This window comes from Macaca nemestrina, chromosome 3 (genome assembly GCF_043159975.1).
Source record: "Macaca nemestrina isolate mMacNem1 chromosome 3, mMacNem.hap1, whole genome shotgun sequence".
NCBI lineage: Eukaryota > Metazoa > Chordata > Mammalia > Primates > Cercopithecidae > Macaca > Macaca nemestrina.
Window position 1 is genome coordinate 80,132,692 of NC_092127.1, and position 27,008 is coordinate 80,159,699.

At 35.1% G+C, this 27,008-nt stretch overlaps 1 protein-coding gene across 17 annotated transcripts in view; it reads left to right on the plus strand.

Moving 5' to 3' along the window:
• Positions 1 to 27,008, plus strand: part of LOC105486272 (collagen type XXV alpha 1 chain) — a 507,117-nt gene that overhangs the window by 335,874 nt on the left and 144,235 nt on the right. For 15 of the 17 annotated variants that reach the window (XM_071093205.1, XM_071093207.1, XM_071093213.1 and 12 more), the window contains 3 exons: positions 2,180 to 2,206; positions 2,346 to 2,372; positions 3,387 to 3,673. In XM_071093205.1, the coding sequence (XP_070949306.1) occupies positions 3,599 to 3,673 (75 nt within the window). In that variant the 5' untranslated portion in view covers positions 2,180 to 2,206; positions 2,346 to 2,372; positions 3,387 to 3,598. Of the gene's footprint in view, positions 1 to 2,179; positions 2,207 to 2,345; positions 2,373 to 3,386; positions 3,674 to 27,008 lie in introns of those variants that run through there. The other 2 variants (XM_011749078.2, XM_011749079.2) reach the window with 1 other exon arrangement.

Below are 27,008 nucleotides of genomic sequence, written 5' to 3' on the forward strand. Positions count from 1 at the left end.
GGTACTTAGCAGAAGGAAATGTTTTGGAAGGTGGAGCATTGCTACATTCCCACCTGCAGTGACATAAAGTCTCCACTGGCACCTAGGATGGGGTACTTTGCTAGAACCTGGGCCCATTTCCTGTCCAGCCTTGTCCTTTTTCCTCAGCCCTGCTGAAAATGGAGGTGAGAGAAGGTGACTCTGAAATGCTCCAGCTCCTCAGGTGGGCTGAAACCAAAACATGACTTTATCTTTAAGAGCTAGAAAAGATAACATAATCAGTGCCTCTAGCATTAGTATTTCTGTTCAAAGGTAAAGAAGATCTCAGTGAGGCCCAGGAATAGACAGCTGCCCAACAAAATAGAAATTCCTGTAAAAAGCCACATATATAGCATCACTTAACTTATGACAAAAGTAATACTGTACTATAATGGGGAAAAGGTACATTTTCAAGAAATGGTGTTTGGTTAATTTGATATCCACATTTTAAAAAAACATCTTGACTTTTACCTAACATCATACACAAAATCAGTTCTTAATAAATTCAGATTTAAATATGAAAGATAAAATAATGAAGCTTTTAGCTTTTAAACTAAACATAGCCCTCTTTATGACATTGAAGTAGGCAAAGATTTCTTAAGTGGAATATAAAAAGGGACAACTATAAAGGATAAAAAATGTTAAATTGAGTTTTATTAAAATTAAGAACTCAGAGGTATTCATCAAAAACACCTCTAAGAGAATGTAAAGGCAGTAAACAAAGTGGGAAGATATATTTGCGGTAAATATATCTGACAAAAGACTCATTCAAAATATATAAATAACTCTACATCTACCTACATACATATGTACAATGTATAATATATAATAGATAAAGAACTCTAGCAAATCAACAGGACGATTCAGTAGGCCAAGGACAAAAGGTATGAAGAGACACTATGAAAAAGGATGCAAAATGGTCAATAAGTGTATTAAAAGGGAGTTCAATTTACTGATCACTGGGTAAATACATATTAAAACGTGAAGCGAAATTACTACATCACCACCAGAATGCCTAAAATGAAAAAGATAAAAAATATCAAGTGTTGGTAATATGGGGCAACTGAAATTCTGTACATCACTGACGGGGCTTAAATGGTAAGAATCACTTTGAAAAACCATTTGGTAGCATCTTCTAAAACTGAACATATGTATAGTCTATAACCTAAACAGTTCCTTTTCTAGGTATACACCCAGCAGAAATGAATATAATTTTTCACAAAAGATGTGAATTACTATGTTTGTAGCACTTTTTTTTTTTTTTTTTGAGACAGTCTTGCTCTGTCGCCCAGGCTGGAATGCAGTGGCATAATCTCGGCTCACCTCAACCTCCACCTCCCGGGTTCAAGCGATTCTCCTGCCTCAGCCTCCGAAGTAGCTGGGATCACAGGCATGCGCCACCACACCCAGCTAATTTTTGTATTTTTAGTAGAGATGAGGTTTCAACCATGTTGGCCAGGCTGGTCTTGAACTCCTGACGTCAGGTGATCCACTTGATTTGGCCTCCTCAAGTGCTAGGATTACAGGCATGAGCCACTGCACCTGGCCATAGCAATATTTTTATAATAGCCAAGACCTAGAAATTCCTGGAAACAAATGGCTGCCAACAGTAGAATGAATAAGTAAATGATGATATATTCACACAGTGGAGTATTATAAAGCAGTAAGAACAATCTACCACTACACACAAAATTATGGATGAATTTCACACTAATTAAGCAAAAGAGGCCAGACTCTGTGATTTTATGTACATAAAGTACAAAAACAGGCAAGCTAATCTATATTGTCAGGGGTCAGAATAGTGGTTACTGTTGGTGGAGGGTAGTGACAAGGAAATGTCCCAACAGGAGCTTCTAACTTGTAAGTAATGTTCGGTTTCTTTAACTGGGTTCTACTTGCATATATGTGTTGAGTTCGTGAAAATTTATTCAGCATATTATGTACTTATGACATGATATGTACAGGTATATATGAACAAACATATATGGTTATATGTTTCACATTCTAATATGATCATAGTTTAGAAACCAAAATTTCTTGTGAAACCTCATTGACAGCTATCTCTGTATTCTTTGAATGAATCTTTTGACTAACCTGACTGATCTATTCAGTTTACAATATCTTTTTTAAATTAAAATATTTTTCTCTTTTTTTTTTTCAGGGCCCTCCTGGTCCAAAAGGTGATAAGGTAAGAAAATGCATACCAGAAATAAAGTTAGTGGAGATCCATATTGGCATGACCTATACTGTGTTATATTTTGATCTTTTTAATGAGCATCATGTATATATTTTGGCTAAAACTGTTATCTCACCTTTCTATTCTATAGGGAGAACAAGGTGATCAGGGACCTCGGGTAAGTTGTGCTCTACCTATCCTGGGCAGAAGATTAGTTTCTAACTCCAAATTTTTTGAATGGAAGTACCCCAGCTTCATAATTGCCTTTGTGCCACATGGTTCAGTAATGGCTGGCAAAAATACCATACCACTTGTAAGTGAAAAAAACTAACAATTTGGATGTATTCTGTTGCATTATCTTTACTTGATGCCTATAAGTAGAAAATTCTACAATAGTTAGACATACTGACAAAGGGCCAGAATCACATCTAAGAGTCAATAGCAGCCACCTTGCCAGTGACTGTTGAGTCCTTCAGATTTGCATGAATTGTTTCGCAACATAGAGGCCATATGGATTTCTATTGAATTTGGCCTTTTGCTGCAGTTAAACTTTACGTGCTATTGCATAAATGTTTTTTTTTTTTTTTGCAGATAAAATTATCAATGCATTTTACATATTTGTTCTTTGCCATAAGTTTGCGTAATACTTGTTTGAATTTCTAGCTTTTGTAGATTTTTAAGCACATAAAAGGTGTAATACAATTTAGCACTGCAGGGAGGAGGGAGCATTCTTTTAAGCTTCTCAGATGTGGCCCTTTTAGCCATTATAACACAATGGTGAATGCTTTGTTGTTACCTTGGTAGTGCCAAGTCCTCTACTTCACATCTGTGCCTTATTACCCAAATGTTCAGACATACTGTTTCAATGATGTAGTGGCTCCATTCAACATACCTCTCAATTTTCTCATGTCACTATGCACAAAAGCAAGTATTTCGTTGAATAGAGTAATTTTTTACAGTGGAAAGGCTTATTTAAAACTTTCAGGTTGAAAACAGAAACTATGTAGGTCTTTCTGTAAAATTCACTGTGCTTGGTTGCTTATTAAATGCATTTTTACTGCATAGAGATGTTTTTGCAAAAGATGCAGTTGATGCAAACTTGAAAGGTTTGTAGTTGCATTATCTCCTCATGTTTCTTAAACTAGATAACAGTTATGCTCTGATTTGTTATACTTTCCCTTTTGTTCTTCAGCCACTTCTTCATATAGGAATACTGGTTATGCTTCACAGCATTTTGTTTCTCGTGGCAGTTACTCTGGCTGATGACTAGCTTCACGCCAAAAGCTCATTTTAGGAGATTAAACAACACGTTATCCACTGTCATGGATGTGAAGAAAATAAGGCTCTTATAACCTTAAGTGATTAGAATACAGCCATTTGCTCCGTATGTGGTGATTATTTCACATGACATGTCTCTTCATATCAAGTATCATTTCTTTCTACACGCAATATCAAAATCACTCAACTTCCCCTTTCCAGGTAAGAGGGAAACTGTTTCCATTCTGAGAAATCTTCTTTTGGCAAAGGAAGTGAAGGGTGGTTCACAACTTAGCTGTCATCAGTATGCATGCAGTCCTCATTTTCAAAAAGGTGTGTTGGCTTTCATCGTTACAAAGAGTGATGATTGATTATAAAGCTAGGCCAAATTTTCAGGATGAAACCTGAAACCATCTGAAGTTCACCTGGTTTCATGTTGCATTACAAACTAAGACTTGGACCAGGTTCCTTGAAAGTTTGGCCAAAGTTCATGAACTACTTCGACAAACCCAGACTGCCTTTCATACAGATTTCAGCCAGTTTTCACACTGAATGGGGCCAAGTTTCACTCAATTCAGAGCCCATGTAGCATTTCAGGTGGAAAGTGGCAAAAAGTGATCTCATTTTCCTCTGTGTTTTGCTTTGTATTGAAGGAATTTGGATTGAATTCCTAATACAGGATGAATCTTCATGGGTACAAATCTAAATGTCCTGGAAGGTAGAGGCGAAAGAGAATGAAAACCCACTGACTCACCTGTCTTTTCTCAGATTCCAAGCAGGTCTCATTCAGTGCTCTTAGAATTTTATAAACATTACTATCTAGTAAGATAGTATTAACTACATATTAGGAAATTGATCATATCAAGATAGTAAGATGAAGGTTCTATATTTCAAAAAACATCAAAAGTAAGAGTTGGAAACATCTCCAATTTTAATGAAAATTAATTTTACCACATTCTCTGTTTAGGCACAGTATTCTTGCTGATAATGACCAAAGGCTCTCTTTTTTTAAATCTAGAGTTTGTATTCCAATACCCTGTCCATTTTCATCCTGTTGCAGATTTTGAATTACGCTTTTTACCATTTGTTTCCAATAGTTTATTTCTTCCCACAATTAACAATATGAACTCCAAACTCCATCATGTCAGCTCTTTGTCAGGTGAATTTCCATTATGAGACCTTTATCATTTTCTTGAATATTTGGAAGTTTTTTCTCTTTGACTCCCCAAGTATCCAGTGGGAATAAATTAAGCCATAAGAGGTAAATCAAAGCAGGAAAAACTTGAAGATCATATGGAAATTAAGAATGTGAGACTATTTTTAAGTACTTGGACATATATTCAGCAGTATATATTGAGCAGCTACCATCTTTAAGATACTGGGCTTAATACTATAGACACAATAAATGTGTCCACTTATCTCTCTTTTCTACTAACTACCAAATTTGACTTACTTTCATGTTCTTGATTACTTCAGTGGCTTTCCAATTAATCTTTCTATTTCCACTCTTAACCCTGTATAATCCATTTTCTACACAGCAGGCAGAGAGATCACTTGACTTGTAAATTAGATCATGTTACTCCTGTGTAAAACTTTAGAATGAAATCCAACCTGCTGTGCTTAGCTCTTGCCCATTCCCACCAGCTCATCTCACACTAGTCTCCCTTCCACCTACGACACTCGACCAAACTGTCCTCCACTGCACTTTCACCCAACTCAACAGCTTTCCATTTGCCTGGTCTTCTTGTGGTCTTCTTGTGATTGGGTTCTTCTTATTCTTGAAACTTCATATCAAATATCACCTCCTCTGAGAGAACTTCTTTAACTACTCAATCTAAAGCAGAGATTATTCTATCTTGTTTATGTATTTACTTGCTCATTATCTATAAAATATGCCCCCCTTCCTCCTTAGATCCTATATTCCGTAAAAACAAGGTTCTTCTCTATCTTGTTCATACCACCTTCACATAGAATAGTGAATATCCAATAAACATTTGTTGAATGTATGAATAAAATACTGTTATATCATTATGGCCCTCAAGAAGCTGATAATTTCATGGGTACCTGAGTAAGAAAACTGTGTGGTTATATGTTATATGCCTCAAATAGATATACCAAGAGGTGCTAGAAAAGTGAAAATTATTTCATTTTAAATGAGTGCTGGCAACTGTGGAAGAGGTGACACTTGAGCTAGAATTTGATAAATGGGTAATCTTTAGAGGATATGTTGAAGAGCAAGACATTGCATATTCCAGGAAGAGGAAATAGTATAAACAATATGATCCAAGTAGAAAATGGCAGGATTTAGTTAAGGAACAATAATATTCCATTTGTGTTTTAAAAAAATGTGGTATACACAATGGAATACTATTTAACCTTAAAAAGAAGGGAAGCTTTTCGTTTGCAACAGCATGGATGAACCTGAAGGACGTTATGTTAAGTGAAATAAGGCTGGCACAGAAAGATACATAACCACATGATCTCACTTACATGTGGAATTTTTAAAAGTTGAATACATAGAAGTAGAGCATTTAATGCTGGTGACCCATGGCTGGTGGGGAGGGGTTTTGGGAGATGTTGGTCAAAGGATACAAACTTCCAGTTGCATAAGAGGAATAGAGTTCTACTGTACAGCAATATGACCACAGTTAATAACAATATATTGTATTCTTGAAATTTGCTGAGAGTACATTGTGTTCTCACCAAAAAAGATAAGGATATGAGGTAATACAAATGTTAATTAGCCTGAAATAGCCATCACAGCCATCCCATGATGTATACATATTTCAAAACAATATATATATCACAAATATATGTATGTATAATTTGTATTTGTCAATTAAAAGTAAGTTTTAAAAAGGACCCTAAAAAATAATATTCCATTTACCAATAAATAGGTTAAGTAAAATATTGTGTCATATAGACTGAAAATTTTGGATTGAAGTTATATTATGGAGCATTTTGAATGTCTAGTGTGGTAGGCATTAGAGAGCCATTGAGAATTTTGAGTAATCTGTGCTTATCTTCTTTTGAGACTATCTGTGCTGATTACCAAATGTTCCTTATAAAAATATTTTTGAGGTCAGACACAGTGGCTCACACCTGTAATCCCAGCACTTTGGAAGGCTGAGGTGGGCGGATCACCGGAGGTCAGGAGTTCAAGACCAGCCTGACCATCATAGTGAAACCCCATCTCTACTAAAAATACAAAGAGTAGCCAGGCATGGTGGTGAGTGCCAGCTGCTTGGGAGGCTGAGGCAGGAGAATCACTTGAACCTGGCAGGCAGAGGTTGCAGTGAGCCAAGATAGCACCATTGCACTCCAGCCTGGGCAACAGAGCAACAGACAGAGACTCGGGCTCAAAATAATAATTATTAAATACATATATATGTTTTTTATATATATATACACACACACACACATATATATGTATATATATATTTGGTGGTAGTATCTGCTATAGAATACAATTGGAAGAGACTGAAAGCAGGGTGACCAAGTAGACCATGAAACTATGTCACTCATTTAGGACAAGGTCATAAGAATCTAGGCTGTACTGACAATGTCCAGTCCTCAGTGGAGAGGTAAGTGAAAAGGATGAGTTGACTTAGTGTGGAACGTCAGGTATTGTTGGAGGCAAGGACATATGCTGAGTAAAAAGGTCAGTGTCAGAGTGAGAATTTCAGCAGGGGATTAGGGAGAGAGGTAGAGTGGGAGGTCGTAAGTTGATGAACCAAGAAAGAGATTCCAAAGTGGTCACCAAAATATGGACAAAAGTTCGAATTTCACCGTGAAAGCTAGGATATGAGTTTATTTTTCTCACATAAAAAGAAGTCTGGAGAAGGCAGTTGATAGTGTTATTTATATAATTAAATGGTGTTACTATTGATTCAATGATGTTACTAAGTCTGTGACTCTCTTGGCCTTGTCTCATGATTGCAGGAAGGCTGCTTCAAGTCCAACCATTGCATCTAGGTATATATCAGCAGGAAGGATAGAGAGAGAAGAGTCTGAATCAAGAAAGCAACGTTTTCTCTATGAACTTCTTAGTAGACTTCTGGTCATGTCTCATTGGCTAGGTTGTGTCACACGGTCATCCAAAAGCTGGAAGGGACAAGGGGAATAGGGCTGAAAGGGAAGTTAGGTCATCCAGTCAATAAGGTTTACCACAAGTGCCAAGCAAACACCTGAGTAGACAAAGAGGGAAATCAGGGCTGACACTGAGAGAGGAGCATTTGGTGAGAGAGAAGTCTTGAGGCAGAGGGTGAAAGATGGATCCCGTCCCTATTCAATTTACACGGAGGACCTGTGACCCTGGGTGGAGTTGTAGTCAGGTTAAAGTTTTTTTAAAAAGCAGTCAGGAAGTGAAATGGAAAGATGCTGAGGTGAAAATTTAAGACAAATCTTGAAGCTAATTGGATGTAGGGGATGCAGTTGAAAAAGAAGATAAAAATAGGGCTAACATTTCTGGCTTGATGCTTGATAAAATAGGTCAGAAGAAAGTTGGGAGGATAAGTGAAAAGATGGGTTTTAATTATGTTGAATTTATGATCTTGATGAGATATTTCATTGGAATAGTGTAACAAACAGAAACATGAGATTAGAATTCTGAGGCAGTGCCATAACTGGAGGTAACTGTTACATAGATGAACTATCACAGAGGGAGAATTGAAATCCTAGAATTTGAAAAATGGTAGGCAAAGAGTAAGAAGAGTACTGCCCTAGAATAGAACCTTTAAAAATACTCACACGTAAGGAGTGGGATGAGGAAGGAAGGAGTGTCAGCAAAAGAGAGAGCATTTGAAGGTAGAAGTAGGACATTGCAATGTGTGAACACTACAGACAAAACTACTTAAAAAAAAAAAAAAGAGTGGCCAGTGTAATGTTCAGATGAGGTGTTTTAAAAAGCTTTTGAATTTGCTGTTTTGGAGTCATGTACTATTAAAGGAATACATTTTGTTAAGTAGTGAGAGTGGAAGTCAGATTGCAAGACGTTAAAAGGTAAATGTTGACCATCTTTGAATACAGTTGATGGCATATGATCTAATGCAGGAGAAAGTGGGCTAACTTTTCAGCATTAACTTTCTTTCAGTATACATTGAACCAATTTCAGGCCTACAGTTTTAGGTATAATATAACAACCACAAATACCATTTGGTTTTATTCTACGAAGCACTGAGTGTTACATTCCCACAAATGAATGCATCCTGACATAAGAATTGCACTTCCCGCCTTGATTCTTGGGGAGATGTCATTGCAGATTTGCCACTAATCTTTAATTCATTCTTCTAAACACAGTATTTCATTAGGCCTTTAGGCTTAGGGTCAGGATGGTGCTTTATCTGTGCTGTCAGTCACCACATATAGATAAATTAATAGATAATTGATTCTCTTTATTTCGTCCTCATAGCTTTGTATTGCAAAGTTTTGAGGCTATAACTTTACCAAGCTTGTATTTAAGTAGAGATTGCACGACCTGCTGAAAGGAAGTTGTCAGGGATTCCTAGGTTGAATAAGGAAGTTGGACTAGGAAATAAGAGCTCACATAGTAATTATAATCGCTGATAGCTTAGTCTTACAACTTGTTGGATACTTTTCTAGGTAAGTTGCACACATCATCTCTAAGCCTTCCTATAGCACAGAGAGAGAGATTATCGGGGGATGGGGGGACAGGAAAAGTAGATGCAGTCGAGTAAAATGATTATCCACATGGGCTGAAGACAGGCTGGACAGGGATCAAATTCTAACTCTACCACTATCTCTATGATTATGATCAGGAATAAAGTAATATACGAAAAATCTGTAATAAGCTCTCAACAAACCGTACCTCCTTTTTCTTCCCGTATTTCGTATGAGGAATATGGGGTAAAGTAACTTGCCAAAGTTGACACAATTTGTAAATGGTACAAATGGGATTCAAACCTGGCTTTCTCAGCTTCTAGTTTGTGCTGTTTTCAGTGAACAAGACTGCTTCCCTATCAATAAGGTAGTTGTTATAAAGTCATCAACATTAATGTGAAATAATAGGGGTTACAGAAATATCTGTTTGAAATAATAATAATAAGGATACTTTTATTGAGTTCCTAAAATATGCCAATGACTCTATGATGTCACACCTTATTTCAACAACCCTATGAAATACTTACTTTTATTATTCTCATTTAATGGATGTGGAAACCAAGACTTCGAAAATTTAAATATTTTGTCCAAAATAATAATCACTCACTGACAGAACCAGAATTTGAACCTAGATATTTACAGATTACATTTTCCATGTGTTCTCTCATTTATCCTCTAAAGTAATGCTGTAAGGTAGTAGAACATGTATTAATATAACCTTTCTTTCTATTTCTTTCTTTTTCTTTCTCTTTCTTTCTTTTTCTTTCTCTCTCTTTCTTTCTTTCTCTTTCTCTCTTTCCTTTTTCCTCCCTTCCTTTCCCTTCCCTTCCTTCCTTTTCTTCCTTTTTTTTCTTTTCTTTTCTTGTCTTTTCTTTTCTCTTTTCTTTTCTTTCTTTTCTTTTAAGACAGGGTCTTACTCTGTTGCCCAGACTGGAATGCAGTACCACAATCATGGCTCACTGCAGCCTCAACCTCCCAAGGCTCAGGTGATGCTCCTGCCTCAGTCCCCCAATAGCTGGGACTACAGGCACACACTACCATGCCCAGCTATTTTATTAATATTATTATTATTATTATTTTTAGTAGAGACAGGGTTTCATCATGTTGCCCAGGCTGGTCTTGAACTCCTGGACTCAAGTCATCTGCCTACCTCAGCCACCCTGAGTGCTGGGATTACAGGTGCAAGCCACTGCACATGGCCAACTTTATTATTATTATTATTATTTCTGATGAGGATTGAACTCAAGCAGATTAAATGGCTTGTTCAAGTTCTTTCACATACATTTACCAAAGACAGTGTTGGGACTCAGTGCCAATTTAAATCCTGCTGTCTTTCCACAATATCAAGCTGCCTCCAGATGGCTGCAAGGAACCCTTTCAACTTGAAAATCCCAGGCCTCTGTGAATAAGATTCAAAAAGCTGGGGAACACAAGCATAAATAGGTGGATATTTTTTCTTTGCAATTACGATAGACTCAGTGTATGCAGGCCATGCACTGTCAACCCAACAGAAAAAAATGAATGGATGAATGCCATATAGTAATACTCCCCAAAACATAAATGAATGAATGATTGCCACATAGTAATACCCTAGAACCTGTATATCACTGAGTAATACCTTAGAACTCACTATATGGAGCAAAGAGAGGCAGGGCAATGTTGACCCCCCTCTAAGGATTGTAAGAACACCCAATTGCCTCATTATAATATGGATTTTGCTTCTCAACTCAATAGCACCTATTTGAAAATTGTAAATATTATCACATCAGTCTTAAAAAATTTTTAAAAAGAAAATTGCATATCAAGATCTTGCTTATACTTGCTATTAGTAATTGTTTCTCCAGGATAACCAGATGGATGAAATTTGTTTTCTGCTCTTCATAATGCTGAGTTTGCATAACCTATAAGCTATGTTGTTGATTCCACTTTTATTCTAAGTCTCTCTTTGCAAAAAAAAAAAAAAAAAAAAATGAACTTCATTTCTTTATCAGTAACAGAATCGCAATGTCAACTGTAAAAGTCTCAAGACTTTTAATGCTTCTCCTGTTGTCATCTACACCCACTACTGCTACCGCTGTCTCTCTTCATCATTAAAGAGGGCTTTTTGTTTGCCCAGTTCATAAGGGCCTCTGCCCTCATCATGAACCATAGCCCTGGAATCACAGTGACACCCAGGGCTTTGATGATAATGGCTCATATTTCTTTTCTCTGTCTTAGTGACTTAAAAACATAGCCTTAAAAATAATCAAAGCTGTTTTAATATTTAATAATGACTTTTTAAAATGGAATACTATGTTATTCTGAAATTGTGGCAAATTTATTAATCAAACAGGCAATAAAATGAACAAACATCATGAAGTTATCTTTTGATTATATATTAATCTTCTAATCAGTTGGTTACCATCACCTTGCCAAATAACACAGAGTCCTGATAAATAGGAGCTCTAGTGGTTATTGGTCTCGACATCATCAGCCAACAGCTGGTTTTAAATGAGTCCTAAGCTCTCACAGTTTCAGTAAGCCACCCAGGAGCTCTGCTTAACTATTTTCATAAAATTCCTTTCTCCTTCTAGTGTATTCGAGTAAATTTTCATAACAGCTGGGACTATGCAAAACTGATAGCATCTTAAAAACATCTTTGGCAAGACAGATTAAGTTCCAGAAAAGGAAAGCATTTAGAAGTTTATTTTATTATCTTAACCTTTGTTGACTTGAATGATTAAACAGATTTTTTGGCTCTGCTAAAGCATTTAGGCCTGGATATTAATTTGATGTTCTTATTTGTTTAACCCTTGCCTTTCTCTGTAGCCTTAATGAATATACTACTCATTGGGTGCTGAATGTATTGCCTGAGAAAAGGGAATGGATATAACACAATGGAAATAAATAAATTATGTGAAAATTATTTTAACACTTTCCAGATTCAGAAGCTGGCATGGAAACAGTGAGATCATTAAGATTTGCAAATGTTGTTATTATATTTTCTAATCAGAGTTCTCTTTTGAGTGTTCTCTGTCATACTTTGAAACACTGAAAAGTTGTTGCATTGAATTGAACCCAGGAATATTTGTAAATTTGTCCTAATATGGGTCAATTTAGAAAATAACTTTTTTTTACAAACAATGGTAGATGTGTTGACAATATTTCCTTGGAATTCAGTGTTTTGAATTTTATCTCAGAGTTAGTGGTTGAATGGCTGGGCTCATCAAATATGAAAAAAAAAGAGAGATTTGGAAAGGATGAGCAATAATGGGTCTACCCATATTATGTCACTTTAAATCTTGTATATATGTCTTTAATGTAAAAGATTATGTAAGTAAATCTATCTCTACGGAATAAATATAGTAATTCAGTTGAGTCAACTTTTATACAAAATATATGAAAGTAAGAAGGAACATTGTGCAAGATGCTTATATATATAAAATAGTATAGTAGTGAAATGCCTGAGATGTGAGCCTTTAACTGAAAATTCTGTTAATGACCACAGAGATATTAAAATCAAAACCAAAGCAAAATCCAATCCTAAGTACATCCTCTGCCAAGAAATTCTGGAAAATGATGCCAACCAGTTTAAATAACCATTGGATTTCCTTTTTGTCTTTTGAGTACAGTGACCATCATATGTAAATAATTATTTGATTATTTACATTATTTTAATTAATTTTATTGTTTACTATTTATTATTTTATTAATTTAATTTAATTATTTACATTGTTTAATTATGATATGGAAGAAATTATTTACATATGATATATAAATAATTATTTCCATTTTATGGAGTAAAGAGATTTCATTTGTCCACACTTTTGTGCTCATTGTTTATGTAAACTGCAATATTCTTCTCACTTTTTCACGTTACATATATCTCTGGATGTATGCCTTATCTTTTCAAGCTTAGGGGCACTATTTCACATTTTTCTTGAAATAAGTAGAGTGACATATTTTAATTGAAAGAGAATATATTTGTGTATGATATTTAATATTATTCCATTTATATTTCTTTTGTTTGGATTTTTATAAGTGCTGCTTTTTATAAAATATTGGTTAAATAATTTAAAGACTTCCTTGATAAGTAATATATTGATAATCCTCTCTCAAACATGAAACTATACAGAAGGTTTTATTCTTTGTCTTATATTTAAGCAAGCTTATTTTTTACCTGAATCCAAATAAAAGATTTTTAGATTTATTTATTCATGTAATGTAGAGCTATGAGTTGCACTAATGCCTACAATGGAGGCATATGCTAAAAATGTGAAAGTTGATTTGGGGTTGGTGACTTTCAATATTATGTAGAGAATGTAAGCCTTTTAGTAAATATACTAAAACCTGTATTTGAAATGTTAAAAAAAAATCCAATTTATACGTTAGCTGGTAATACCTATGAATAATGAACGTATTGTGGATAGAAAATACAGCAATTTGTAAACAATTTACACTAACAAAACTGAACATTATTACCACCATTATTTTTGTATCACTCCCAAATGTAGAATTATAGTTGCAACTGGAAATATTTGAAGTGGATTAAACAAATAGAAGTCAAGAAAGTATAAAACAGCAGATTTTAATGGTGCGTCACGATTTACAGAAGGGACTGGAGGGCAGGATTATATTTTTGATTCTTCCCTTCAGAATGGGTGGAATAATGGCTTATGCATTGACAGATCATGTTCAGGGAGAACAGTTCCTATAGGTCTGAACAAGATGGGTCTCTGGAAAGTCATTTAATGCCAGACAGCCGCATCCTTTCATAAGCATACCTGCACTAATGTGTCCAGCAGTCCCCTGCAGCAGACACAGCCTGTAAATCACAATTGGCAAACAAGACTGGCTTTGTAGGAAAAGGATGTCAGTTGCAAGGCCCTACTTCAAATGTAATTCTACAGTGACTTTGGGGGATGAGGAAGCTTTGCTTTTCATCTCTTAGAAGCCAGTTAAACTTTGCTTGAAAAATGTTGATATTCAGAGAAAACTTTATTGATCACTAGTGGGTTTTATTAGCACAAATGGATTACTTAACACACACATAGAGAGACAAATAGTAATCATAATAATAATAATAATAACAACACTATTGGTTTTACAGTTTCACATACCAAGAACTTCCAGGCATTCTTATGATGCTTTATAAGCTTGTGAATTTAGCATGAATCTGATTGACAAAAGAGTCAGTGATGGAAAGGTAGTATCAAAAACCTCCAGTGTAGCATTCCAAACCATCAAATAACTGGTTACATAGGATACTCTTTTCAGTACAGGTATGTTAGTCAGCTTCAGGCCTAAAGTAATTCCTTATAATTAAGAATTAAGGGCCGGGCACGGTGGCTCACGCCTGTAATCCCAGCACTTTGGGAGGCTGAGGCGGGTGGATCATGAGGTCAGGAGATCAAGACCATCCTGGCCAACATGGTGAAATACTATCTCTACTAAAAATACAAAAACTAGCCGGGCGTAGCACTTGTAGTCCCAGCTACTTGGGAGCCTGAGGCAAGAGAATTGCTTGAACTCGAGAGGTGGAGGTGAGTCGAGATCCCGCCACTGCACTTCAGCCTGGGTGACAGAGCGAGACTCTGTCTCAAAAAAAAAAAAAAAAAAAAAAAAAAGAATTAGGGTAGAGAAATGGTGGTGGGAAAACAAAAGGAGAGAAAAATTGCCATGGCAGAGTGAGAGTGCTGTCCTGGCTTGAAGCCTGTGGGATGCAATGGGAAATGGCAGGAACCAACTGTAACATTAGGAAGGACAAGAGAACAACAGGTGGTAATTCCTGTCTCATTTGCCATGTCTTCGAAAGAACGTGTCAGCCTGAATATTCTGTTTATTGGCAGGGGAAGAAAAATCTAAGGGAGATACAATCAAAATTTTAATTAAGAATACATTCAATTGTTTTCAAAAATATTTTTATACCTTTGGCCTTTCATCAGACTTATTATTTTTAGAGGCTGAGTTTAATTTACTTAGCTAGACTATTTAAATTGTGGCCCAATCTTGAAATTTCATGCCAAAATCTTGACCTTGTCATCATTGAGAGGAAGCCACCACTTTGTGATATTTCCGGGACTGCTAAAGGGAAATTCTTCCACTGGTGAGGTAGGAAGTACAGAATGAAGGAAGTGACTGAGGGAGTGATGCCCAAGCACAAAACGGAACAGAACAGAACAGAACAGAACAGAACAGAACAGAACAGAACAGAACAGGAGAACCTGCTGAGATGTGCCTTAGTTTGAAGTTGCATATGCTGTAATCATATGCGACTAAAAACTAAGTGGCAAATCTTGTGAAAGACAATCAAAATAATACATTTTGGATTGTCTTTTGCAAGATTTATGAATTACTTCTTATATTAAGAATTATCAAACACTTGCCTTTTATAGCCAGTGGTTTAAAATATTGTACTGTATTTCATTCCATATGCTAGTGTGAATGCATTTCAGTTCTCACCGACAGGAATTAGTCTATATCTAATAGACTAATATTTTATATACACATATCTGTGTGTGAATACTTACTCATAATTACACTCACCAATAATGTCTTTATGAAGCAGAGTTGTCCATAAATACAGATTCTCCGCATATACAAGATCTAAACATGCACAAATGTGAACCTATTCCTGTTTGTACTCTAATTCCTATTAAAAGATAGGTAAATGTTCAAAGAAATCTATGAAGCTTTTTAGATTAACTTGAGATATCTTCCTTAGCTTTTTGCACAAAAATTGTTAAGCTCCTCGTCTTCTAATTAATTGTTTTTTTAAAAGTATTTTTCTATTCAGTATAGCATTTCAGGGTTAAAGAGAATGTAAATTAACCATAATTTAGTGCTAGAGGTTTCTTCTTACATACCTTAACATGCAAGGAAATCATTTTTAGTATTTCTTTGCAAAGTGAGATGGAAGCAAGCACAGTGGAAGTTCTTGATACTTGCATCAAAGACTGGCTCTGACACGTTTTCAAGGTAATCTTGAGAAACAAATATTTACCTTGACTTCAGTTTTAGAGGAAACTTGGAGATTAATTCAGGAGACAGATGACTTTTCTTAGATATAGCTTTTCTTTCTATTTTGTAGTGGTTGAAGAAGATGGTTCTAGAATGCCAGCACCAAAGCTTCCTTTTAGGAATGCAGACTTTTACATATAAAAGGGGCTCTAATGTAGTCCTTGAATTTAACAGAAGTTATAGCAGCACTTTGTAATTTTTCAGCCTTGATTCTTCCCTATCCTCAGTTCATTTTTATCCTACTGAACTGTGCTTTGAGAACATAGCATTGGAAAGATTTTAAACCACTGGCATAGTTTTATCTCATGTTTTGGACATGAAAAATTACTGTATTTTGTCTTTGTTAACATGGCTTATATGCATGATATGGTAGAAAGCCACTAGCTACAATTTAACCATTTTTATTAATGTTCTTACATTTCTTTGGTGGTACATCTTTGTTGTTTAAAAAATGTGTAATATAGTTTACAATCAGTATAATTTTGATGATGAAAAGAATAGTAAGGAATATGCTGTCTTTGAACAATCTCTTTTTCTTTCTCTGCCAAATAGATAACTACTATGTTTACGTTAAGAGCTTTACCCCACTACACACGTTATTTCATTTTCTGGCATAGATAAACACATTATTTCTAGGTTGACAAAGTGAATTTTCTAAAAGATCTTCTATATTAGGAAACTCTGGAATACAACATTATAAAGCCATTCTATTTTTGTTGCCTTTTTTGTTCAGTACAACATCACTTTTCAGTCTTGCAACCTTTTGTTTAGTAGTCATTTGCAATTATTCAAAAATTTTATGAAAGGAAATGAATTTTGAGGAGTTTCAGGAAGAAGGGAATATCTGGAGATCTATTAGACTTTTTGGATTTGTTCAGAAAGCTAATGTAGAGATTTACAACTTCACCTTTCATTTTACATTTTTAGGCAGAAAAGTCAAACAAAATTGAATTGGAGAAAGCTTGCTATGTCACCAGTACTATGCTGAATGTTAATACTGTAACTCTATACTGGTCTGTGGTATTACTTCCACTTTGGAGCCATGTACTTCTAATAAAATGTGTCAGAGAAGAATGCAAAGTTTGAGTCATTGTATCTACCCAGAATTTTATATTGTAACTGTTACAACAAGTCACAATTTTTAGAATGTGTCAAATGTAATGGCATGTGCCAACAGGGTTGTAGTTTGAGAAACTGTCACAACTAATATGGAATTTCTTTTTAGGGTAGAGATTAACACCTTTGGTTGTAGTAGGGAAAAGGAATTCAGTGTCTTTATTTTTTTCCTGTTATTGGAATGTGTTCACTATTTGGTGCAATCTTCCTTCTATATTTTAAATTAGTAATTCACAAAGGAGCAGATTAGAGGCTGCAGACTGGTAGCCTGTGAACCAGATTTTGGTAGTAGATACATTTCATTTTTCTTTCCCAGATTATTTGCTAATACTGGGTGATTTCATATAAATCTTTTTTTTAAATTTATTTTTTATTATTATTATACTTTAAGTTCTAGGGTACATGTGCATAACGTGCAGGTTTGTTACATATGTATACTTGTGCCATGTTGCTGTGCTGCACCCATCAACTTGTCAGCACCCATCAACTCGTCATTTACATCAGTATAACTCCCAATGCAATCCCTCCCCCCTCCCCCCTCCCCATGACAGGCCCCGGTGTGTGATGTTCCCCTTCCCGAGTCCAAGTGATCTCATTGTTCAGTTCCCACCTATGACTGAGAACATGCGGTGTTTGGTTTTCTGTTCTTGTGATAGTTTGCTAAGAATGATGGTTTCCAGCTGCATCCATGTCCCTACAAAGGACACAAACTCATCCTTTTTTATAGCTGCATAGTATTCCATGGTGTATATGTGCCACATTTTCTTAATCCAGTCTGTCACTGATGGACATTTGGGTTGATTCCAAGTCTTTGCTATTGTGAATAGTGCCACAATAAACATACGTGTGCATGTGTCTTTATAGCAGCATGATTTATAATCCTTTGGGTATATACCTAGTAATGGGATGGCTGGGTCAAATGGTACATCTAGTTCTAGATCCTTGAGGAATCGCCATACTGTTTTCCATAATGGTTGAACTAGTTTACAATCCCACCAACAGTGTGAAAGTGTTCCTATTTCTCCACATCCTCTCCAGCACCTGTTGTTTCCTGACTTTTTAATGATCGCCATTCTAACTGGTGTGAGATGGTATCTCATTGTGGTTTTGATTTGCATTTCTCTGATAGCCAGTGATGATGAGCATTTTTTCCTGTGTCTGTTGGCTGTATGAATGTCTTCTTTTGAGAAATGTCTGTTCATATCCTTTGCCCACTTTTTGATGGGGTTGTTTGTTTTTTTCTTGTAAATTTGTTTGAGTTCTTTGTAGGTTCTGGATATTAGCCCTTGTCAGACGAGTAGATTGCAAAAATTTTCTCCCATTCTGTAGGTTGCCTGTTCACTCTGATGGTAGTTTCTTTTGCTGTGCAGAAGCTCTTTAGTTTAATGAGATCCCATTTGTCAATTTTGGCTTTTGCTGCCGTTGCTTTTGGTGTTTTAGACATGAAGTCTTTGCCCATGCCTATGTCCTGAATGGTACTACCTAGGTTTTCTTCTAGGGTTTTTATGGTATTAGGTCTAACATTTAAGTCTCTAATCCATCTTGAATTAATTTTCATATAAGGAGTAAGGAAAGGATCCAGTTTCAGCTTTCTACTTATGGCTAGCCAATTTTCCCAGCACCATTTATTAATTAGGGAATCCTTTCCCCATTTCTTGTTTCTCTCAGGTTTGTCAAAGATCAGATGGCTGTAGATGTGTGGTATTATTTCTGAGGACTCTGTTCTGTTCCATTGGTCTATATCTCTGTTTTGGTACCAGTACCATGCTGTTTTGGTTACTGTAGCCTTGTAGTATAGTTTGAAGTCAGGTAGCGTGATGCCTCCAGCTTTGTTCTTTTGACTTATTTAAAGTTTTCTCTTGAGAAATGTAAAAAGCTGGCACCATTGAGTTTACCTTCCTTTATAAGGAAGGTTGGCTGAAGGTGAATGGAGTCTGTCTGCTTTAGGTAGGCCACGCATTTTGGATTATCCCCGGTGACACCCAACCTGTTCCATTTACTTACATATGTGTGCAGTTTCTGTTGGCATTGAAGTTTGCAATACCTGGACTAGATATTAGGATGATTTTGCTTTTGATGTTATGATGACAAACTCCATCAAAATATACAAACACATAGATCACAAAACAATTAATTATAAATCATTTACTTCCTATAAAAAGAGGCTATAATAGTTCCTTTAACATAATTTACATATGGTTTGTTTTAAAATTATATAGAATTATTTTTATACTTGTGGTTTTCAGTCTATGGTACTGTAGAATTTTTATTAGTATACCAGTCTGCTCAAAGATTAAAATTAGTATAGTTCAAACTTGGTAGTTTTGCATCAAGAGTCCAACAGAATTTATGTTATCTGCAAGATTTTTTGTTTAAAATATAAATTATAGAATAACAGAATTTTTAGAAAGTTAGCACAGTTGTAGACAGAATAACTGTCTTTAAGTAACATGTAAATAATGTGAAAAAGATGAATTTTAGTCTTTTAATTGCGTATGTTTAAAATTAGAAACACAGGAGACTTTGAGGGGGAGAATTTCAGAATCACTCCTTTAACGAAAAATGGGACTCTAAATTTCAGAATTTCCTAGAGGTTTTTTTTAAAAAAAAAATGTTGGTTTATCACCTAAGATGATCTCGCTTAGATATCTTATATAGGTCATAGCCAAAATTCATAGATATTTAGAATCATATTGTATTTAGTTGCATATGTTTTCGTTGTTGGACCCAAATAATCTCATTTATAATACTAGTCCATATACTTCTGTAAACACCCATGTTTTAAGTTATTATATGTACTTTCTGGATTTTGTTTGCGCAGTTGGGTTAATGGAACATTTTCCCTTGTAAGTATTTCTAACAAAATTGCCCTGTTGAGGCATCAATGAAGAACAAGATCATGAATTTTTTGGAGTTGCCCCTTATGGTTGTATTGACAAATCTTAAGATGAAGAACTAATTTGGGTCAGTATTATTCAATTCTTTTTTCTTTGTGTCCACTTTGATATAAAAATAGATTGAAAGTTAATTTATCTGACTGCAATAAAAATAGAATTTAATGAGATGGTCCAAAGGTTAAAAAATAAAAAAGATAACATAAATAGAATCCTATATGGTAGATTGTATTTCCTTTTATTGGAAAGAGTTGAATGCATCTGAATTTTTTTTTCTTATAGTGTTTTAAACTATTGGGTAATATAGGAGGTCACATTTTGCTTTTTATTAGAATTAAAAATGGTTTGGCAATACCAGAAAGACTTTCTAGATAAATGATCGTTGTCCTATTTTAAAAGAGTGATGAGGAGGGGGAAGATAATATAGATAAAAGAAATTCATTTGCTGCCTCATCAGACTTTTTCTTATAACAGTAAAATAAACCCATGTCACCCATTTAGGCAATTGGCCCTGCCAGCTAATTGCCTAGAAACTTCTATAGGGTGTCCTAAGCTGAGTTTTATTCAAACATCTTCAGTGACAAGGAACTCACTCTTTTAAAAAGCAGACTATTCTAATCATAGATAGTTCTAACATTGCAAATTAATTCAGTCATTCATTCAACAAATATTTATTGTTCCTTCTTTTGAATCAATGTCTACCATTCTCTACTTCCTATACATTTAGTTTCAGTCCTGTCTTCTGAACTAATTATTCTTAAACATGACTATCCTTCAGTGGTTTATAGAAACACTGAAGCTCATGGGTGAAATGAACCTTAAAGCTCTTCCATTATTGGTTATATTCTTTGGCAGTGATGGCCCAGCTGAAACTGAATACACTCTGTGGTGGTGGTGGTTCTACTCTGTGCTCTTCCTTCAGTTTTCAGCCTGTTTAAAATACCTCTCATGTCCCATCTCATCTTCTCCTGCTCCAACCCCGTCTTCTTCATCCATTCTTCATGTGAACAGTTTTTGCCCTCTTACTGTCATGGTTCTCTATACATGTTCCTATGTCCTCCTTAAAGGATAATGTGTAGAAAGCAAACACATTTATCCAGGCACACCTGGATAAATGTGTTTGGGATAAAACCTACCTCTGTATGTGTCTGTTTATGTTAATACAGTCTGGAATTAGATGAGCTTGAAACAACATTGGCAGCCATATCATATATTAATGTATAAATTTATCAACTTAAATTCTTAAATTTTTTTTTACTATTATTCTTAGGTTCTCAATTGTGTATTTACATAACTAGTTTATTGGATTCACACACCGTTACTTTCTTTTATCCATGTTATTAGTATACCACTCTCATCATTCCATCCTGTTGAGGTCCCCTCTGGATTCTGATTTGCAATCCAACAATCATTATACCTCTTCTTCTCTCCTACTTCCTGGATATTTGAGATATAGATGTAGAAATATTCATGTAGAGACAAAAATCATTCCCACACCCAAAGTTTGAGAAGACTGATTCATTAATACATATATCGAGGCTGGGCACAGTGGCTCATGCCTGTAATCCCAGCACTTTGGGAGACCAAAGCAGGTGGATCACCTGAGGTCAGGAGTTTGAGACCAGACTGGCCAACATGGTGAAACCCCATCTCTACTAAAAATATAAAAATTTGCTGGGTGCGGTGGCACTCACCTGTAATCCCAGGTACTCAGGAGGCTGAGGCAGGAGAATCGCTTGAACCTGGGAGGCGGAGGTTGCAGTGAGCCAAGATTGCGCCATTGCACTGCAGCCTGCGAGAAAAGAGCAAAATTCTGTCTCAAAAAAACAAAACAAAAAAATGTATATTGAATGGATCAGTCAGGAGGTCCTGAACTGTGTGACTGGTTAAGCATTATTATCTGTGTAGATTGTTCAACCAGTTATAAATCCATTCTTTTCATTGATTTTCAGTTCAGATTTCTCCATATAGAATCTAAGGATAATACAGGAAACCTTGGCATACCACTTGCTGAAATCCAGTTACATATGTGCATCTACCTACTAATAACCCTTTTTAACAAAGGAAATAAAGTTAGTATTCTGTTATAAATTTTCACCAACAATCCTTTTAATAATATATTCTCATCTTTACTTAGGTCATTATACATTTTAGCAATCTGTCTATACTTCACAGAGCTACCTTTTTCTCTCTTCTATTGCTTCTTACACTTTTCACAGTTCCCGAAAAAGTGATGTGAATGGTTGAGTAATTTTTTTGGCAAATGCTCAGTATTTTGAAAGCTATTTATTCGGGCTAAAACACATTTATATTTGCAAAGTTTTCGTTAGTAATCTCTTCACTTTCCTTGGCATTTAATACACCAGTATTTGTGGCAATGTTTAATTCAAACAACTATATTTTTTTCTGTTTGACAGAGAATTAGAAGCTAAATAGGAACTGGTTGCTATTGCTTTCTTGTATCAACTATTCACATTTTATTCTCAGTTGACTGAAAAAAAATAGATCTATTATTTTATTATGCTTCTCTGTCTGAATCTAACAGAACATGCTCTTTTTGTTGCCCTTAGAAATTCCTCCCAGTCTTTATGGAGCCTAAGTGCTCCTGACACAGATCATAATGTTCCATGCTACTCTTCTGTGTTAATCCTTGGATTGACTTTCACTTCCTTTTTTATTTCCTTCCTTATTTGTAATTAAGATATTCATAAAGAAGGAAATCCTACAAAGAATAGGAGAGGGGAAGTCCACTCTGCAATTTGTGAATTATTAGGCCCTTAGTAATTCACAAATTGAGTAATTATGCCTTGTACAAAAGTTGACTCGCGTTTCCCTTGAAAAATCTTTTTTTTTCTTAGTCAAATTTGTTTTGTGCCACTTTTCCAACATTAACTTCCCCAACATTTCGCAAGTCAGGAAACATGGACAATTTCACAGTTAAAGTTTATGAAGCTTAATCTCAACTCTTTATAATGTTACGAAGCTTCATCCCAGAGCTATAAAATAGTAACTTCTTCTTCCTCTCTTTCATGTTTCTTACTTGCTAAAATCCCATATCACCCAAGGAGAATGATTGACATTCCCTTATGTGAAAATAAGCAATTCAATTTCAATAATGACATGACAGACATACATCTTGTAATTTTTTTAACCACATATGTGAGTCATAAAACTTGTAGCTAATGAGGTGGTAGAACTGGTCACTTATCTGGGTATCCCAGATGCCACCTGGTTTTTAAAACATAAACTTTGTTCCTGTGGGTACTGAAATCGAAGACCCATTAAAAAAAAAAAAGATTTATAACATACGTCTGTATTTTGTAAATTGGGCTATTGCTTTTAGATATTTTAAAACATCAGAGAAAGTTTTTTCCTTGGTCTGGATTAGTTATGCATTCAAACCGAGAGCATTGTCATTCCCTTTTTTTCTCTTTTATGTAATCGCAAATAATGCATATATATCATTTAAAATTTACTAAGTTGAAAGACCACGTTACACTTTGAATTAATTCATGTAACCATAAAAAGAGAAAATCTTTTTTCTATTATATATGGACAATTTTCTTTGATAAATGGAATATTAAGTACATTTAAATAAAGAAAGAATTGTTCCTATTCAAAATTGTACCTAAGGCATATTTTGAGCCCTCATTTTCAGTAACAAAGACAATCTAATCTTTACTCTTGACATTTTTGTCTGCCTTATTATTATCTAAATTTGGAAGCATAAAAGTACTTGAAATTTGGAAGTATAAAAGAGTTTTGAGGTTAAATATGAATATTATCAGTGTAGCTATTTCAAGTAAATTATATGTGCAAATAAATATCACTTTTAAGAATTAAATAAACATGATGGCATGTGATACACTACTTAATATGAAAAATGTACTGCATTTCATTAAATAACATTATCAACCACTAGGAAATTAAAACCAAAAAGTAGAAAGTTTATTTTATGATTTTTCAATATTTATGTCATTCTAAACTTTAGATTTAATTTCATAGAAGTCAGGAAATTTGGTTTTGACAATCCCAGAGAAACCATAATTCTCATGTAGATTACAACAGCCTCTTTCATTAACAGCAAATCATGGGACTCCTCCCAGATGAATTAATCACTATGGGATGTAGGTACGTCCTTTTCAAAAAGGAATTATACCTTGTTCTGTTATTATTCCTGCTAGAGATAGTGTATAACAATCGTATTTTGACATTTCTATGATTTAAGAATCAGTGCTGTGAATTACAATGTGTAATTGATACAATAAGAACCAGTAACCCTTTCTTCAAATGCTAATGCAACAAAATAAAGTTCTATCGGTTGGGCTAAGTGTGCTATGAGGCAAAGTCCTACAGTTGTTTTGTTTGTATTTCACCATTCAAAAACAGTAAATCAGAGATCTTTAACTGGTGATCTGTGAGACAAATCCTACTATCAAATGTATTTTCATTTGGAATATAAAATGTGTAAACAAAATTTCAATTGTTAGCAAACATTAAAATCTGAAGCATTTATTTTTTTCTTAAAAAAAGACTTTCATTTCTGGTTTCTCATGAAGCAGGTGAAGATGTAGCCACACTAAGTCTGCTTTCATCTGTGGCAAAAATCAAGGGATTAGTTATTGTTTCCTTTCAGCCCCAGCTTCACTCTTCTATTCAGCGAAGTCTCCCCACTTCCTTTTGTCTTCAACCTGCTTCTTTATTTACATTATCTGCCAATTCTTATAGTCATTTGAATTTACTCCATATGTACAAGTGACATCAAATACAAAAATAATTACAGAATGTTCAAATATGTCCTAAATTGCAATAAATATTTTAGCCTCTTTGGGAAACATGCAGAGTTCAGGGATGCCCTCAAGCAACAGACTCTATTTTACTGTTGTATAATTGAGCAGACCCTGAGAAAACACTACAAAATTAGGATTTGAACTAAAGGAGGATGTTGGAGAACAGGACCAGATGAACTAGTAGAGAAAGGTACCTAGAAGAGTACCACTGCAAGTAACGTTACTCTCTGCTCTACTGTTCCAAGCACTCCATTATCTTTTTGAAGAGTTCAGTTATCCCAGAGGGCTGTCAGGCATTTACTGTGGGCTAAACCTTATTTAGGGTGGATGTTGAACTTCAGAGGTATACAAGGAAGTACAGGATGATTTTCCATCCATTATAGCCATCTACTTCTTCCATGAGTAGAAAAGAGGCTACATTCAGGGTGCATGCCCAAGGAATTTTAGAGTCAACTCAGTCTAGTATCAAACAAGGATGTTTAGCAAATGCTCATTAAATGAGAGTACTAAATAGAGTATCCAGAGAATGGCAGGACACTTATGCTTTCTCTCCCAGCATGAAACATCCAGAAAAAAAAAGTTGAGGTTTTCTCACAGACTACTGGAGAAATGCCTGTTTTCCCTTTAGTGTCAGGTGCCCTGTCAGCTACTGATCTTCTTTCCTGATCCATGCTGTACCTCCTCTCCCAGATGTAGACTGTTTCCTTTCAGAAAATGGATGGGATATACTCAAGTTGAGATGAGTCCTTGACCTGGCAACCTCAACTGAAGAGCAGCCTAGGTTTTATAGAAATGTAGTTCCAAAATATTATTGTATTGCATGCTATTTTTATACTGCACCATCTTGGAAGAGTTTTTGAGAATTAAAAAACTATATAATCTGAGCTCCATAATTCAAAATTTGTATTTCAAAGGCATATTGCATGAAATTCAGATAGGGCTGAATTCAAGCCTGCTTTTGCACCATTTTTGTTTTCACAGGGAGGTTTAAGTAGATTTTTATGCAGTGTTTGACAATCAAATTGACGTTCTAAACAGGACTGCTGGAGAATTTTTTTTCATTTCATAAAAGGACAAAATTTTCACGGTTATTTTTTGCTTATTTGAAAAACAGGTGCTAATTATAAATGTCCTTATTTATTCATTAAGGCAATTAATTAAAAGATGTATACCAGACAATTGATCATAGTAGTTCTTATTAATATATAACACTGAAATCATAAAAGTAGATTTATTTTTAATTACTACAAACTGGTATAAATTATAATATGTAATGCAAATTGCCATATATTGAGACAGGGCATTTTTTAGACTTGTCTATAATTAATACATTTTATTGTTCAAACCCACATTCGTTTCCTCAAATTCAAAACTTATCACTCTTTCTATAATCTTCAGTTCTGCTGAAGAGCTCTTTGTCATTAATTTTGAACTAGGCTCACAATCCCTTCTTAAAACTCTTGTTAGTTAAGCGTGTTTCAGAACTTAGGGTTTTTAGGAATTAGAAAGTTAATTTAGTTCATGCTGTGCATATTGTCTGAAACCCTTAGGGGCCTGAGACACCCTGTAATCAAACCATCAAATTCTACAGTGAAACATATGCATATTCACACTTAGAAGGATTATTAATGACCATAAATAGCCTTACATCTGTTCAAGTAAGTTTTTTCCATCACATAAGTTTCCTGAAAACAGGAAAAACTTTAAAACTTAAGAAAAAATATTTTGGCTGGGCGCGGTAGCTCACGCCTGTAATCCCAACACTTTAAGAAGCCAAGGTGTGTGGATCACCTGAGATCAGGAGTTTGAGACCAGCCTGGCCAACATTGTGAAATCCCATCTTTACTAAAAATACAAAAATTAGCTGGGCATGGTGGTGGGTGCCTGTAGTGCCAGCTATTCAGGAGGCTGAGGCAGGAGAATCACTTGAACCTGGGAGGCAGAGTTTGCAGTGAGCTGAGATTGCATCACCGTACTCCAGCCTCTGCAACAGAGTGAGACACCATCAGAGAGACAGAGAGAGAGAGAGAGAGAGAGAGAGGTAGGAAGGAGAAAAAAAATTTAAAAAAGAAAAAATATTTATCTTCGGGGACTTTGGATTTTGGAACTGCAGATGAAGGATCATGAACCATATCTGGG